Here is a 13956-nt window from a genome sequence, read left to right as displayed (position 1 = left end):
GATAGAGAGAAAGAGAGAGTTCAGAGGGAGAAGAGAAAAAAAGTAAAAATTTATTCCACCCTCTAACAGTCGACAGTCATGGTGATAGTTGTAGTTGTTTTTAAGTATTTTAAATAAAATTTAGAGTTCTATTTTATCTGTTTCTCAGTTTTTGTTATAGTCTCTATGATTAATGTTATCGGTCTATTGTGTTTTATGGGCAAAGTTCACATCTAATAGTTGGTTGAGGATTTCGAGTTTATCAATTTTTGCACTCCATTTTATGATATGGAGAGAATCCATTATTTTTTAACCAAGGAATTGATTTCAATATGATTTACAAAAGGATGGAAAATGTGATCAGGTACGAAGACTTTGGTACTTAAAATTGTCAAGTGATATAACATTCAAATTTGAGTGTTTGGAAAGTTCTGATTTCTTTCTAATTTGGCACAAGGAAAAATCAGATTTAGACATAATGTTACAGATTTTCTTGCTACAGATTTTGGTTTGATAAATATGATTTCCAAGGGATATTTTATTGCCTCATGTGAATTGGTTTTGAAGGAATGATATTCTAGAAGTATTTTTCTTTATGATGGAAGATGTTTTGTCAATTTTCAGAATGTAAAGTTGTTTGGAATTTAATAAGTTATAGATTTTGGTGGTTTGCATTTATACCCAAATCCATGATCAGTATTGGAAGTTTCAAATTTTGTGAGGGTCCAAGTTTTTATCAAGAATCGGTTTTGAATGTTTCAGTTTGCTGTGAATCCGTATGGTTCATTTAGTATCGATATATAGTAGTTTTGGGTCATGCAAAATTCAGTTTTCAATGTGTAATACTCTTGGTTATTCAAATTAAAATGCTTGGCTTGCTACAGGAAGATGAATTTATGATAGACTATACATATGCAGATTTGAATTTACTCTAAAGTTTATAATTTGTGATGTAGAGAAGAAGATCCACTGTTGAGTCCCTTGAGTGTTTAATTCCTTAAGGAGAGTTCCAGTGTTGATCCCTCTGCATCAGACTTACCCTCCCTTTCCTAATCACCTAATATGAACGAATGCATTAGATTGATTTTAAGTGCCCACCTAGGTGCACACAAAGGGATAGATGAGAGGAGAAGTTCCTTAAGGGTAATCTAGACATAGACATGACATCAAATTGACTCAACCCTAATCCTAGAGGTTTGAAAAATATTGGGGACTGAAATCATGACAACACTCACTCAACTTGTTACCCCATTTGCAAAACCCTTATAATGTTATGCCTTATGAATCACTCACTATAGAGCTAGATAAATAACTAATTAATAATATGTCAATAATAAAAAGAATTGATTCAAATTAATTAGGAGCTTGGGTTAATCATTTCCACAATGACCAAAAGCAAAAAGTAAATGCAAGAATTCAAGAAAATGAAAGTGAGTGTTTTGCTCTCAATCTAGAAATGTTTGACATTTGAGATTCAATAAAAAGATATGATCCAAATTAATTAGGAGTTTGTGTTAATCATTTCCACGATGACCAAATGCCAAAAGTAAATGCAAGAATTCAAGAAAATGAAAGTGAGTCTTTTGCTCTCACTTTAATGTAGAAATGTTTGACATTTGAGATTTCTTTGTCAATGCTTTGTATTTTTATCCTCTAGTGTCTTAAATGTTCTAATATGTACTACTTGAGATCAAATCAATTATGAAGGTGAACCTTATGAACACAAAACTACTCTACTACACATAGGTGACCTAGTAACTCGTGGGAATGAATTTGAGATGTAGCTTGTTAAAACTCGTATATGCCAATCTCTAATATCAAAATGCTTGTAATGACTTTTGAAGACATCAAGCAAGCATGTAATAGTAGGGCAAGGATGTAAGTGTTGCTCCCAAATAGTTATTTGAATTTCTCAAAATTAATTGAGTTTTGACAAATAAACCACTTAATTGTTTGTATAAATTGTGATTCTCACTCGACACTGAAAGAAATGTCGATAATGTTGTTATGGATTATGAACGAATGAAATGTGCCGACTATCACACTAGTCCAACAAAGAGTTGAATTTGATGGTCACAATAACACGACCACCTAATATACTATTGAACTGACCCTACAAAATGCCCCCATCAATGAAACAAAAGATCGGTAGTTTTTTAACACAGACACCTGTTAGTGGAAGGGAAGAAACCAAAAATAATGAAATTACAGGAACAGTCATGTTATATAAAGGAAAAATATAGAACAGTTAGCTAACACTATTTTAAGGGCTCTGCACTCTATAAATCAAGAGGTTGCTCGCTATTCAGATTTTGAATGTCTTAAAGAATAACAAATATCGCCGATGCTTAAGCTTGATCCACACTGGAGCAAAGGAGACCAGAAACTAAGCCAGAGAAAAGAAATGAAAGAACGGAGACATCAAATAATCAGTGCCAATAGTATTTTTGGATATAATTGCTTAATCACTTTTAAAAAAATGATTACACAATTATAATAAAAAATATCCTTAAACAGAAAGTGAAGGATTTTTAACGATACTGACTGTAATAATACAGGAAAAGCAGTGTACACCCTTATGTGCATATGAGTGAGGGAAAGTGGTACAAGGTCTGTCCAGCTGAATTATATTTTTTTACATGGGGTGTCCTCGCGACCAAGCGAGTTAGGGCAGCCACCTGCAAGATGTCTCACTTCTTAAACCCATGAGAGATTTGAATGCAAGACCATAGGGAACTACCCACAACCTCAAACCAGCTCATCTACCCAAGTGGGCTAAGCTGAATTATATATTATACATTAGCGAGAGATTCAAGTGAGATAAGGAGCTGTTCCATGCCAGGTCTACAATCTGGAGATTCCTGTGTGCAGATGATACCCAAATGGAGAAATCTGATGAGCTGAGGCTGGTACTTTTGGTGCAACAAGATTGGATCAAGGGCTTGGAGGGCATTGCCAGCTGAAATAAGAAGGCTCACCCATTCAACCAAATTACCATCATCAGTGTTGAGGGAAAGAGGCCTCCTTCCAGTGGCAAGCTCAAGCAGGACTACACCAAAACTGTAAACATCTCCCTTGGTGGTGGCTCTCCAAGACTGGGAATACTCCGGTGGAACATACCCTAGTGTCCCTGCCACCACTGTGCTCACATAGTTCTCAGCCCCATCCACAAATCTAGCCAATCCGAAATCTGTGACATGGGGATTGAATTTCTTGTCCAGCAGAATGTTGCTGGCTTTCATGTCTCTATGTATTACGGCAGGAGAGCAATCATGATGCAAGAATTTGAGTGCCTTGGCAGTTCCCAAAGCGATTTTGTACCTTGTAATCCAATCCAATTGATCGCGGCCGCCATTTTTTTCATAGAGCCAATCCTCCAAGCTGCCATTGCACATGAAATCATACACAATGAGTTTCTCTGTTCCAAATAAACAGCAGCCCAGCAGAGGAACCAAATTCTCATGGAATTCATGGCTTCCCAGGGTTTGCATTTCAGCTAAGAACTCTCTCTCGCCTTCAGGCCCCTTTTGTTGCAATTTCTTGACTGCAACTATTGACCCATCTCTCAGTTTTCCTTTATAAACCGTGCCGAATCCCCCACTGCCTATCACAGTGGAATCCGAAAAATTTGCTGTTGCTAAGAGAATGTCTGTGTAGGTGAAATGCTTACCTCTGAAAAAATGCACGTTCTTTGAATTTGAGTCCAGGCCACTCCCACTGCTACTGCTAGTGTTACTGCTAATGCTTTTGTTATTCATAAGAATGAATTCAGTTCCTTCCATCGAGTTATACCTATCATTTGGTAGCCGATTTCTCCTGACAAAGAGAAAGGTGAGAACTCCATATACGAGAATAGCAACGCTTGCTAAAATGGCTATGACCATCACAACAAGCTTTATCTGCCTAGACCTCTTCTCCTGGTATGAATCCTTTTTCCCATTTGCAGGAGGAGCCTGGCGATTTATGCATGACCTTGAATTGCTCAAGTTCGTTCTCATGCTTGGAGGGCTGTAAAAGCACATTGAATCATCTCCAATATAAGAAGTCTCATCAAATGTGCTAAATTGCCCTGCAAATGGAGCGACCCCAGTCAAAAATGGATTGTATGAAACGTTGAATGCTGTGAGCCAGTTCAAACTGGTGAATGAGCTTGGTATTTGTCCGCTGAAGTTGTTGTATGAAAGATCCAATCTCTGCAAACACTTGATGTTGCCCAGTGAGGAGGGAAGCGAACCACTGAAATTATTGGAAGAAACGTTGAGCCCGAAGAGTGGTAGATGAGCAATCTCTTGGGGAATCTGTCCATTAAAATAATTATTTCCTAAAAGAAGAAGGCTGAACAATTCCATTCTGCCAATACTTGAAGGAAGAGGACCAGTGAGATTGTTGCCAGTGAGTTGTATGTAGCCTGAGATGATGAGCTTCTCTTCACCCGCTCCCCTATCACCCCTGGGGCAAATCGGGAACAGAGCATTACCCTGAAGCAATTTCTCCCAAAAAACCTTACAGCTTCTGCGGTTCAATATAGCATACACGAAAGTAAATGGTGAGTAATCAGCTGGCAACCATCTTTTCAGCGGTAGACACTCTCCTGATTGCCTCGGTATTTTCCTCAAATATTTCTGATTGTAGTCGAATGTAGCATTGGGGTTACGCCCTATCCCGCTCAGTTTCTCTGAGAAGCCCCCTGAGAACTTGTTATGGGCTAAATTAAGCCACAGCAAACTCTTGCACCCACCAAGCTCGGGAGGAATTGATCCATTAAGATTGTTATATGCAAGCATTAGCCATAACAAATTAGTGAGATTGCCCAGCGATGGAGGTAGAGAACCTGTGAGTGAATTGAATGATAGATCAAGAATCTGTAGTTGAGATAATTGACTCAACTCCGATGGTATATTTCCTTCAAATTTATTCCCGGACAAGATCAGGTATCTTAGCTTTCGCATACTGCCTAGCCCAGCCGGTAATGCTCCAGAGAGATTGTTATTGCTCAGATCCAAGGATAGCAAATTGGGTAAATTCATAATGGCAGCTGGAATCTTACCTTGATACGAATTGTCATGAAGGATAAGAAATTCAAGAGTTGTAAATTCTTCTAATATTGACTGTATGCTGCCACCAAAGCTGTTCCCACTCAGGTCTATAAATGACAAATTCTTGCACTGCGTCAAGGTCCCTGGTATGTTAGCGGACAAATTATTATTTCGAAGGATAAGAGTGTTCAGATTCTCCAGTAATCCAAGCTGAGGAGGAATTTTTGCAGACAGAGGATTCTGTGAGAGGTCCAGAAGAACCAAGTCCCTGCAATTGGATATATTTTCAGGAATGGGTCCGATAAGTAGATTATCTGACAAATCCAATTTCCTCAATTTGCAAGACTCGTTGAAAGCTTTCACAGGAATAGAACCAGTAAAGTTGTTACAACAGAGCAGGACTTCTTCCATTTTGCCAAACCCTTCCCACACTACTCCCACGAGATCATTTTCACTTAGGTCAACAGCTTTCAAATTGGCGCAATTCAGATGATCTTCTGTTACACTTCCCGTGAAATTGTTCGAAGACAAATTGAGCACGGTTAACTTGTCACATATTTTGGGTACCACGGTCGAGATGCTCCCATTCAGACGATTGGAAGAAAGGTCCAAGGATTGAAGATTGGTGAGAGCTGTGAAATTTGGAGTGCCTCCCAGAAAATTGTGGGAGAGATTCAACATTTTAAGGCTTTTGCAATCACCCAAATCTCCTGGAATTTCACCCGAAAACTGATTCCCTGTCAAAGAGAGGCTGGTCAGAGCAGTCAGTCGCGAGAATCCATTGAAAAAGGGGCCTTCAAGTGCACCGCCATCAATATTAATTCCTGTAACGCGCTGTAGCGTCCCCTCTCCCTCCACAGATTCGCATTTAATACCAGTCCAATTACATGGACTTGTATCTGATTGCAGCCAAGTATTGTACAAGTACCCCTTATACGGATTATGATCTTCCAGTGAAGATTTGAATCGAAGTAAAGTATCCCTGTCTTGATCCAGAAAAGCGTTATTCGTCCCATCGAGCACCAACCGGTGGAGTTCAACATCTACAAAACAAGAAAACCTCAAATTAAACATCATACTTTTAATCTGTGCTATTGCACGATGTTCTACCATTAAAAAGCTTTTAAAGATAGTTCCCAAGTCAGCCACCCTATTTGCAAGACAGATATGTAAAAATTCTGACCTAACTTATGCATGCTCAGTCTAAACTATGTCATGAATTTCTCAGACACCTCTGGATTGTGACTTTTCTTGTTTCTAAAACTATCCATGGATGCAACAGCTGAGCTGGGATAGTTTATTTTTGCGAACTGAAGAGAAATTACACAAAGGGGTTAGTTCTCTTGAGAGGGAAAGATTTAGAGCAGAGACGTGGATAAAATGGATTTTCTACAACAGGAAAATATTTGATCTTAAAATTTGTCAATGAAGGAGCAAGGTGGCCTCTTCTACATAAAGATTAATTAAACCCAGTATGACTGACATGAAATTTTCAGTCACGAGTATAAATAATTGAATTATTTTATTTGCATTAACATTTCGGATCATCTTCAAGATGAAAAGTGAAATGAAAGTCCAGGAAATTTACAAGACGGCGGACCAGATTGCAATGCCTATATCACAACAGAAACGGGCTAAAACTCCAGAAAAAGTACAAATTAGGCAGGCGTTCTCTCAGCAACTTTTCCATGCCATGGAATTTAAAGTCTCTCTCGGATACATCAAAGCTTCAATTGAATTCAATTCAAACATGAACATACGACAGTACCTCTGTTTTGTTGAAACTTTATACTCCGATATATCTGTCCATGGGAATTTACAGTGTGCGCGGTGCAAACATACAGAAATGTAGCAAAATATAACAAATATGAAATAATCCCAAATTTGAAGCCATGCTCAACTCCTCTTAATCTGTTTTTAACGGAACCCCTGCAATTGTCTCTGCTTCTGCCTCTGCCTTTGCTCTCCCCTGCGCCTTCATCCATCTGTGAACAATTGCTTTCCCCAACACCCACAGATGGCAAACAAGTAACCAACCTACATTTTTTTTACCTACCTTCAAACATAAACATCACGTTCTCATCGCTTTTCGAGGAGGATTCTGATCAGGTCAAAGAGGACGGCTCAGTTCTCATCGTTTTGTTATTGACCTCCATTAAAACATTAAATATAGAATATCAGCAAGGGGCTTTAGAATTGTTAAATATCTTCAATGGAAACCCGCCATTTGTCCCAATTTTTTAAATAGATTTAGTACAAAACAAACTAAACCCTATTCCAATTGCCTAGGCGCACAGTATAATTTCAACATAATACCGGTTCTCAGCTACAGCTTATTGACCAGATTTGCACGCATTTCGTATGTTAAATGTTCCCAATTGAGAGGAAGCTGCTCCTATTTGACTGCTTCTAATTTTCAGAAGAAACGGAGCAAAAGAAGAAAACCTGTTTCGGGTTTTTGTAAGAAAGTGGTCAAAATTGCAAATCTTTCGCTCCGCCGTGCCGTGCCGTGCCGTGATGAGAATACGCATCTGCCGGCCAAACACGACCCCACTCTGCATTTCACTGAATCGAACGAACTCTTCATTTTGCTGACACAGATTGACAAGAAGCTTTACCCTTTAAATTAACCTCTTCTTTGTCCGCTTCTTCCTGTATTAGGATCATTGTTCTACTCTGACTATTAAATATAAGCATTCAATTTGCTTGAGCAATCCACCATGGATTTCCACAGTCCATGGTATCAATATGCAGGGATTTCCGGAGTTTGACTGAATAACATTTGTTTAGAGTATAAGTTCCAATGAATTTGACGATCCATTGTAATTCTTCTTTTTTTTCCAGTCACATTGCAATGGCAACAGGTAATGCTTGTAGAGTATGATGTAAAATATTATTTGAATTATATTATGATGATAAATTATGAAATTTGATTTAAATTATTTGTTTTATCTTATCTTGATGATGAATTATAGAATATGATAAGAAATATTAATCTAATTTCATCTTAATGATGGATCATAGAATGTGATTTGAAACATCAACTCAATTTCATCTTAATGATGAATCATAGAGTATGATAAGAAATATCAACTCAATCTCATGTGGTTGATGGATTATGGAATATGATAAGAAAGATTTATTCAATCTCATCTTGATGATGGATCATAGAATATGGTCTGATACATCAACTCAATCTCATCTTAATGATTGATCATAATTGATCATAGAGTATGATTAGAAACATTAGCTCAATCTCATCTCGATGATGGATCATAGAATATGCTAAGAACATTAACTCAATCTCATCAATGATGGATCTTAGAGTATGATTGCAAACATCAACACAATCTTATCTCAATGATAGATCATATAGTACAATTAGAAATATTAGCTTAATCTCATTGTAATGATGGATCATGGAGCATGATATGAAACATTAGCTCAATCTCATCTGAGTGATGGATTATGGAGTATGAGAGGAAAATTAGCTCAATGTCATCTTCATGATGGCTCATGGAGTATGATTTGCAACATTGGCTTCGTCTCATCTGATGATAGATCAATGCGTATAATCTTAAACATTGATGATGAAGAATAGTATAAATGAAATCTACAAATCCACTCGCCCATAATTGACTCTCCAAATTTAATGAAATTATTGAAATGAAATATGATATTTAATTTTAAAATTAATAAAACACATAAGAAATCACATTTATTAGATATTTACATTTAATATAGATAAATTTAGATAAAATTTGTAATTGGCATTATATGTAAGATATATTCTAAAATATTTAATAAGTAATATAAAAAATGTTTATTTTAATATAAATTATTTATTTATTTATTGCGAAAAATATGATGACTTCGTTGATGGATGTAACTTGTCTCACTATTTGATATCTTAGGGAGGGCTTATTTAGGTAAGTAAGACATGAATGAGTTGAATTTGTGAGTAGATTATTAGTCCTCCAAATTTGTGAAGAAATGTTTCGTGTGAGTCATCGCCATGAACAAGGAAGATGAGGAAAGGATCGTAAGGACTCTATGTTCTCGTTTGTTTATTAGAAATTAATTTTAAATTTTATTTTAACTTTTGTCATAATGATGTTTGTTTGGTATTTTTATTTTTAATTATTTTTTTTTCATTTCAATTCTCTTTGATCATGCGTAAATTATATATTTTTAGTTTTCTTCTACAAATTTAAGTTATATAGTCATGTTTCTATAAATAGATTATTATGTCTAAAATTATTAGTTTTCCAATACAAGTTGATAGACCAAACTTCTAAAATTTTAGAGCTTACTAAAATGAAGATCTATCTTACTAAGGTTCACCTACAGAAGTGTGAATCTACTCACCATGAGTGCACAACTTGAATTTGCATGTGACCATGAACTATGACTTGAAGTTTAAATTCGTCTAGATTGTTGATAAGTTGCCTCATATTTGTTTTTAATGTTTAAATCATTGTAAGAGATAATGATGCTTAACAGAACCTTTGGAAAATCTACTAAATTATGAGGGCAACATTTTTAGTTCAACTCGTAGTTAGATTAATTCAAAGATACCTAGTCAAGAGTGAGGATAATAAGAAAGCATGCAAAAAATATAGGATGATGTGTTTAAATCTCTTAGGTTGTATATACTAGACAAGAATATTATAGACAAAGAAAGGATGACAGTGAAAGGAAAATATCATAAACATTGGAATTATAATATGTATACATAATTAAGATTTAAAACATGTAGAAATGAGGCGCATGTACAATAAATATAATGTATCATGGAAAATAAAAGCTATCTAGGATCACAAAAAATGTGACATGACAAATATAGAATACATATTTGATCAAAGCATAGTTAAGTGCACAAATTTAAAATCCTCCATTTTCTTGACTTATGTGTACTCTATTACATTCAACGTGCATATAGAAAAAATTGTGCAATTATATACAAGACTATCTTGTTCACAGTTCTTCCATGTCCTTGCATAGCTCTACACATCACCTAGTACATAACCCCTACACACATTTGCATGATTCATCACATACTCAACCTTTCACATGAAGCCCATTGTGATAAGTGAAACGTATTGTCATAACCCATGCATGAAACCCATGTAGCCTATGAGCCTGCACTAAAGTTTGAGCCTACCCACACCTTTGTTTCTAAATAAGAAATATATGACATAAAGGTATTAGAGGATGAAGAGGTTACTAGAGACAAAACTAAAGAAGAATATTTCCTACTCAATAACTTCTTTAAAGGAAAACCTTTCAGGAGCTTCCATGCAACAAGGTTATACACCTATGTGATGTTTGATGAGGAATACCCAATGCCAAGGGTCATAGATAAAGAAGATAAAGATATCAACCTTTGAGCCTCTAAGCTCTGCATAATGTATTTTGATGGGGCAAGATTCCATATGGGTTTAACCAACAAAATCCACCTGATTTCCCCTTATGAAGAAGAAGTGAAGAAGGCCTTTTATTTTTAGCTAAGAATAACAAATAATGAGGCAAAATTTGGATGAATAGTCACATGAATAGACCTACTTGAGTGTATGGGGACTTGAGCAACTAAAAGTATTAATAGACTTTAGATTAGTAGTAAAGATAGTCTATAATACCTTCACATCTAAGAATCCTCAAATGAGATCCTATAGATATAAAGTATGGGACTTGATTGAAAGTTTTGATGCTTTTGATATTGGAGTTATCCCAAGGAAGCAAAACACAAAAGTTGATCATTTAGCCACAATTGGTTCTCATTTTGAACTTGTTATTGATTTGTTTTATACAAGAGGATTCAGTCATTTTCATAGTGAGTCCCTCTGTACAAAATACTTAAACCATTGGCAAGTATTTGAAAATGACAACCAAATTTTTATTTTCATATAATAAGTTAGAGAATTTTCCAACCAACTATAGCAAAAAATAGAAGAATCTTATGAAGATCAAGTAATCCAGTTAAAGATGAAATAATATTGCCCAAGGTTTGATAACCCTTAATAGTTTCTTTGATTATGATGATGTCAAAAGACATATGTTTAAGTTTGTCACAAATCAAAAGGATTGTGAAGAGATGGGAATCATATACAGAAAAAAATTGAACGCCAAGAAAGAGGTACTCAAAAAAGAGAGAATGATATAAATCAATGTGGAAAAAATCAAAGGAGTCATGGCATGGACATATGATTACCTAAAAGATTATAATATAGATACTATAGAGAGAATACCATTGAGTTATCCAAAGGGGAAAAACCCATAAGATGAAATAAAGACTAGTTAATCCTAAGATAGAAGTTCTAATGGAACAAGAGCTTAATAAATTGATTGAATCCAAAGTCATCTATCCAATCCAACATAGAACATGGGTTTCTGACATCATGTTTATCTAAATGAAATATGGTGAAATACACATTTGCATAGATTTCCAAGACCTGAATAAAGCATCCCTAAAGGATCACCATCTTCTCTTGTTAATAGATCAAATTTCACAAACTATTGTAGGTTCAAAATAATCTCGCTACTAGATGGTATTAAAGGTATAATCAAGTTTGGGTAGGAGAGGATGACAAACACAAGATAACGTTCTCCCCTAAATGGGGAAATTTTTCTTATGCTAAGATGTCATTTGGTTTATCAAATGTAGGAGCCACTTTCTATAAGACCATGCAAATAAATTTTGAAGAGTTGACAAATCTTGTCATTCTACTATAGTTAGAGAGCTTGATAGTGTTCTCAAAGAAAAAGAAAGATTATTCCAATCACCTTAAGAAATTTTCCAAAAATGCCAATAATTTTGATTTTTTTAGATTCGAAGAAGTGTGTGTTTAGGGTATTGTAAGGAAAGATTTTGGGACACATAATATAAAAAGAAGGGATTTCTATATATCTCAAAAGATTAAAATATACCCTAGAGCTCCCTCTCCCATCCATTAAAAAGGATCTTTGACATTGCTTCAAAAAAGATAATTTTTTCTAGCTCATGTATTTTGGACTTTGAAAGAATGGTGCATCTTATCACTTTGATGTTTCTATGATGTAAGAGCATCCTTGGGCTATTGGTAATCTTGCATCACCCAAAAAGATATTTTCTTGTTTTTAGTTTTTGAGTTCTCTATCTAACAGTTTGATTTGGTGAACACTTGTTTATTCTTTCTAGATTCCATGAGCTTGGCTTTATATTGTGGACCTATCATGGATCATTATCCTAAGTGCACATAACTTAATGTTACAACTAGTGGAAATTATGCTTCATCTTCTTGAGTGTTGATTTCCTCTGTTGTTCTTCATATTATGCCTCGTATTTAATTTGGCAAGGTTCTATATTTAAGAGTTAACCTATATGCTCTTGGATCTAGATAGGTGGTTAAAATGTAGACCTATACCCAAGTTTTCATAAGGTTTTGTAATGTATTATATTTTTGGTTACTAATTCATTGAGAGTTAACCCTATATTGTATAGCACATTTCCTTTATGAGAGATTATGAACTCAAAGCCAACATATGTGTCTTGATGGCTATATGTGTGATGTCATTAAGCCTTGTGAATGATATAAAAAGAGATAGAGTAAGAGGATAGCTTGAGAGTAGTGAACTTTGGTCCATAATCTAGAATATATTGGTCATAATCATGAAGGCCTTACAACCCAACATATTGTATGTGAGTTGTGTTAGCATGAATTCTGATGGTTTTCCTATAAGGGAGTATTTTAGTAGTGTTGGAGACAAGATTCAAAGGTTGTGTTTTGCATTCATGGTAGAGTTTTTCATTGATGCCAACATATTGGTTATTCTATGAAGACCGACATAGTATCAAATAGAGTTTGGCTTCACACAGTTTGAGGATTGAAGAACAACTTATGTGCACTTGGGATAATGTTCTAGAGTATGTCTAGATGCTACAGTTAAGAGTGTGTATGGAAAGATGAAGATTAGATAGAGTTATGATGGATTTAGTGAAGGCAATGTTAAGACAAAGTTTCTAGAAAGCAGAAACTATTGTTTGAATTGTATCTCCTAATAGAGATGGAATTTGGCCAGGTGGACTTGGACAAATATTGAAGACATGTTGAAGATGTTTTGGTTAATCTGCACACACATTTAGATGAGCATTGAGTAAATATTTATGAAGATTGTGAGATGAAAGATTACTTGTAATTGTGAAAAGATGTAATATTTTAATGTAACATGTAAATGTAATATCTTAAGTTGGTCTTATATTATTATTGTAAATTGAGAAAGCCTCAAGGTCAAATCAATAACTTAGGATTCAATATAAACGAAATATTTTTTCCTTTTTGTAATTATGTATGAGATCATTTTTAGGATATAAGAGTGAGTACAAACTTGCATGCAAATAATCTTTTGGACCAGAGAAGTGAATCACAAAGGAGGTTAATCCAATTAGAAGGATATAGGAAACTATGTTTTAGTGGGATCCCTAGATATCCAAATACTACTATGAAAGAATTGAGAAACAAGCTGAGAAAGTTTTCTAGAAATAATGTTATTACTTGTGAAGATCATTTGAGATGTTTTCTAGACTTGCTAAATGATTATGAAGCTGAGCATGAGGATGTGGTTATGAATTTTTATGTCCAATCACTAACTAATGATGCAAGGGAGTGGTTCAAGAGATTGCACAAGGGATCTATATCCTCATGGAGAGAGATGGAGCATTGTTTTAAGGAGAAATATGGTGATAAACCAAATACTAGTTATATTTTAAACAAGTTCAATAATATAAAGAAGCTCTAAAATGAATCTGTCCCTAAATTCAATGCTAGATTTCAAAAAGGGATGTACAAATTATTTTAAGTAATGAGATTGGGTGATAAGGTATGTCTTACCACTTATTTTAATGTTTTTGATGGTAAGATTAGATACTTGTTAAGGGATAAAGATCCAAGAGCTCTAAGAGATG

The 13956-nt window shown here is 35.1% G+C and overlaps 1 protein-coding gene across 2 annotated transcripts; it reads right to left on the bottom strand.

Moving 5' to 3' along the window:
• Nucleotides 1-2384: 2384 nt before the first annotated feature.
• On the bottom strand, nucleotides 2385-7804 carry LOC149567430 (Leucine-rich repeat protein kinase family protein). 2 transcript variants are annotated; one of them, XM_089820616.1, is made up of 3 exons: nucleotides 7332-7442; nucleotides 6784-7165; nucleotides 2385-6058 (listed from the first exon to the last, which is right to left on the bottom strand). In XM_089820616.1, the coding sequence occupies exons 2-3, from the start codon at nucleotides 6998-7000 to the stop codon at nucleotides 2772-2774; spliced, it is 3504 nt and encodes a 1167-aa protein (XP_089676742.1). In that variant the 5' UTR covers nucleotides 7001-7165; nucleotides 7332-7442; the 3' UTR covers nucleotides 2385-2771. The 2 variants fall into 2 exon arrangements, with proteins under 2 accessions (XP_089676742.1, XP_089676743.1); XM_089820617.1 differs by lacking the exons at nucleotides 6784-7165; nucleotides 7332-7442 and adding an exon at nucleotides 7461-7804.
• Between the last annotated feature and the right edge of the window lie 6152 nt (nucleotides 7805-13956).

This window comes from Cupressus sempervirens, chromosome 3 (genome assembly GCF_028749045.1).
Source record: "Cupressus sempervirens isolate cs-2001-9-10 chromosome 3, ASM2874904v1, whole genome shotgun sequence".
In the NCBI taxonomy this organism is placed as follows: Eukaryota; Viridiplantae; Streptophyta; class Pinopsida; order Cupressales; family Cupressaceae; genus Cupressus; species Cupressus sempervirens.
The sequence above is the reverse complement of the archived record's forward strand: the minus strand, read 5'-3'. Positions and strand labels throughout refer to the sequence as shown.

Excerpts from the sequence above, each read along its gene's own strand:
- LOC149567430 (XM_089820616.1), bottom strand. The coding sequence starts at position 7,000 with ATGGATGAAGGCGCAGGGGAGAGCAAAGGCAGAGGCAGAAGCAGAGAC. Across the intron at positions 6,059-6,783 it reads AAAGTTTCAACAAAACAGAG|ATGTTGAACTCCACCGGTTG; the intron begins GTACTGTCGTAT and ends CTTGTTTTGTAG.